At 42.0% G+C, this 2545-nt stretch overlaps 1 protein-coding gene across 1 annotated transcript; it reads left to right on the top strand.

Annotated features, from left to right (window-relative positions):
• Positions 1 to 1572: 1572 nt before the first annotated feature.
• Positions 1573 to 2352, top strand: SARC_14234 (hypothetical protein; the record flags this gene model as incomplete). The annotated part of the gene is made up of 1 exon (XM_014291634.1): positions 1573 to 2352. A coding segment is annotated over exon 1 (401 nt), but the record flags the coding sequence as incomplete, so codon positions are not given.
• Positions 2353 to 2545: the final 193 nt, after the last annotated feature.

Below are 2545 nucleotides of genomic sequence, written 5' to 3'. Positions count from 1 at the left end.
CACATTAATTAAAAGTAAGTTTGATTAAAATTAGCAGAAATATGACTGCTATGCAATCAATCTTCATTAATCGATATATGCGCTGCTTCATTTTCGCTTCACCATATAGTCAGCACCCGCATCGCATACCGTATACCACATACAAATGTGTCTAACGTATCTATGACCCCCATCTACGCGCACACTATCATCATTAACTGGCTTCACACCTTTGTGTCTACTGCACCAATGATATATAGCTACCTACCCTTCGTCTACTACATCAATAGTACAAATCTACACAACCTGGTGTTTACTGCACAATGATATATAGTTGTACGCTCTTGTGGCTCTGTATCAATGATACATATGTGCACGCACACTATCTACACAAACAAGCTACATACCCTCGTGTATCGTGGCCTAGATCTCTCAGGATCCTATCTAAGTTGTCATGTAGATCACTTGAAACTCCTTAAGATCGTGATTCGTTGTGGTGCTCAGCATATTACACCGTCATACTGCTTCCACCACACACTAGTAACAGCACGTTTGAAATATGATTGCCACAGGGTATATGTAAGTCAATTTGTTGTATATATACATACTGGTAAGTAAGCTGGTTTATATCTATTGTATACACGGAAATCAAAGCTATTGTAAAGCGGACATGTGAATGTAGATCGAGCTGGTATATAGCTTCTATATATATCTGAGTAAAGACGTGATATACACGCAAGTTAAGTTAATAGATACGGTCAAGGTTGATACCACACGCAATTGAAAGTAGTACTGCTTATACACGCAAGATAAGTTGATAGATACGGTCAAGGTTGATACCACACGCAATTGAAAGTAGTACTGCTTATACACGCAAGTATAAGTTGATAGATACGGTCAAGGTTGATACCACACGCAATTGAAAGTAGTACTGCTTATACACGCAAGTTAAGTTGATAGATACGGTCAAGGTTGATACCACACGCAATTGAAAGTAGTACTGCTTATACACGCAAGTTAAGTTGATAGATACGGTCAAGGTTGATACCACACGCAATTGAAAGTAGTGCTGCTTAATAGTTATTTACTATTATTGTTGCTGCGAGTCGTTACACGGATTTTCGCCTCTAGAGTCGATTCTGTCCGTATTACGTAGACCGAGCACAAATTAACTCAAAACACCCTAAACACATCACGTTGAGATTTTCAAGTTGAGGTCTTTCAAGTTGAGGTCTTCATGCGAACGTGTTGTCTAAATACAGAGCCTCTCTCTCTCGCTAGTCTCTATTAGAGTCCTTGACAGCAGAGAGGGTAGAGGCCTAAATATACTCGGCTGATGACTCCCTCTCTCCGGGCACGGGAATCACACAACAAGAGAAGATGCACCTCCCAAAGCCCCCGCTTCCAAACACAATACTGAATAGTGTATACTCTGCTGAGTGCTGGCCACACAATTCGATTCATAACCCCTCCCTGCTCAAGGCTCAGGGCCTTGACAGGACAGTCAAGAGTCAAACTCAAGGCTCGAGATACTTTTCTGTATTCATAAATATTTTCTGACTCTCTATTCATATCTTTGGTCAGATCTTCGGGTTATCGGAAATAGATCGCGCCCGACGCTTTGCCTTTATCGGCTCTTTATTTATTCCATTTTTATGTATATTTACATTGTATTGTCGAAAGGCAGAGAAACGATCACATACATGGTCTACTAGTCTGAGCAGGACGCCGACTTATCAGTACTGAAGTGGCCGGATATACCAACAGTCAAGGACTCGTCCAATTTCGGGTGTCATTCATGCACACACATACGTGCACACACACACACACACATACACGTATGTGTACACACATTTACACACAACATTTGCAACATCCATCCCAGTAAACCGCATATACGTGGTACACCTATCTAAGTTGTCTTACATTCCTACGTGTATAACTTCAATATTTTCGCAACATATACTCCGCCATGTCGATCTTCAATCGATCGCAAAGCATGGAATCAGGTGTCACCAACGACACAACCACCACCACACTCTCACCAAGTCATCATAAATCACCGTTCCAACGCTCAATAAGCAGTGTAAGCCCGCGGAAACTCTCCAAGGACAAACCTAAGAAGAAGCACAGCATGTCACGTGTAGGCACATTCAAGAAAGGTTTGACAGGCAAAAGCAGTCCCGCCACGGCAAACAGGCAAAGAGCAGACAGTGAAATGGCTAGCGTGGGATCATCGAGTGACAATGATGTGTATGAAGGTGCTGACGGTGTCAGTGTTCCCACTGAGGTCAGTATTGAACTCTTCACAGGATCGAATTTCCCATCTGGGAACGGGCCGGTGTTGTTCAAGGCGAAGAATAAAACAAAGGTTTGTAGACCTGTGCTTTGGAAGAGCTCATTTGTTTTGGAAGAAAGGGTTTGTGGATGTTTGCACGCAGATTCTCATGTGCACACGTATTGATGATATTCCCATGGTAAGATTGTTGATTTTGGTGTATACAAACCGGTTATTGTACACATATGCCAACAACACATATTTCCATACATTTGTTTTCTCGTGTAC

Source organism: Sphaeroforma arctica, assembly GCF_001186125.1.
Source record: "Sphaeroforma arctica JP610 unplaced genomic scaffold supercont1.4332, whole genome shotgun sequence".
In the NCBI taxonomy this organism is placed as follows: domain Eukaryota; class Ichthyosporea; order Ichthyophonida; genus Sphaeroforma; species Sphaeroforma arctica.
Note: the sequence above shows the minus strand (reverse complement) of the source record. Positions and strands in the feature narration are given on the sequence as shown.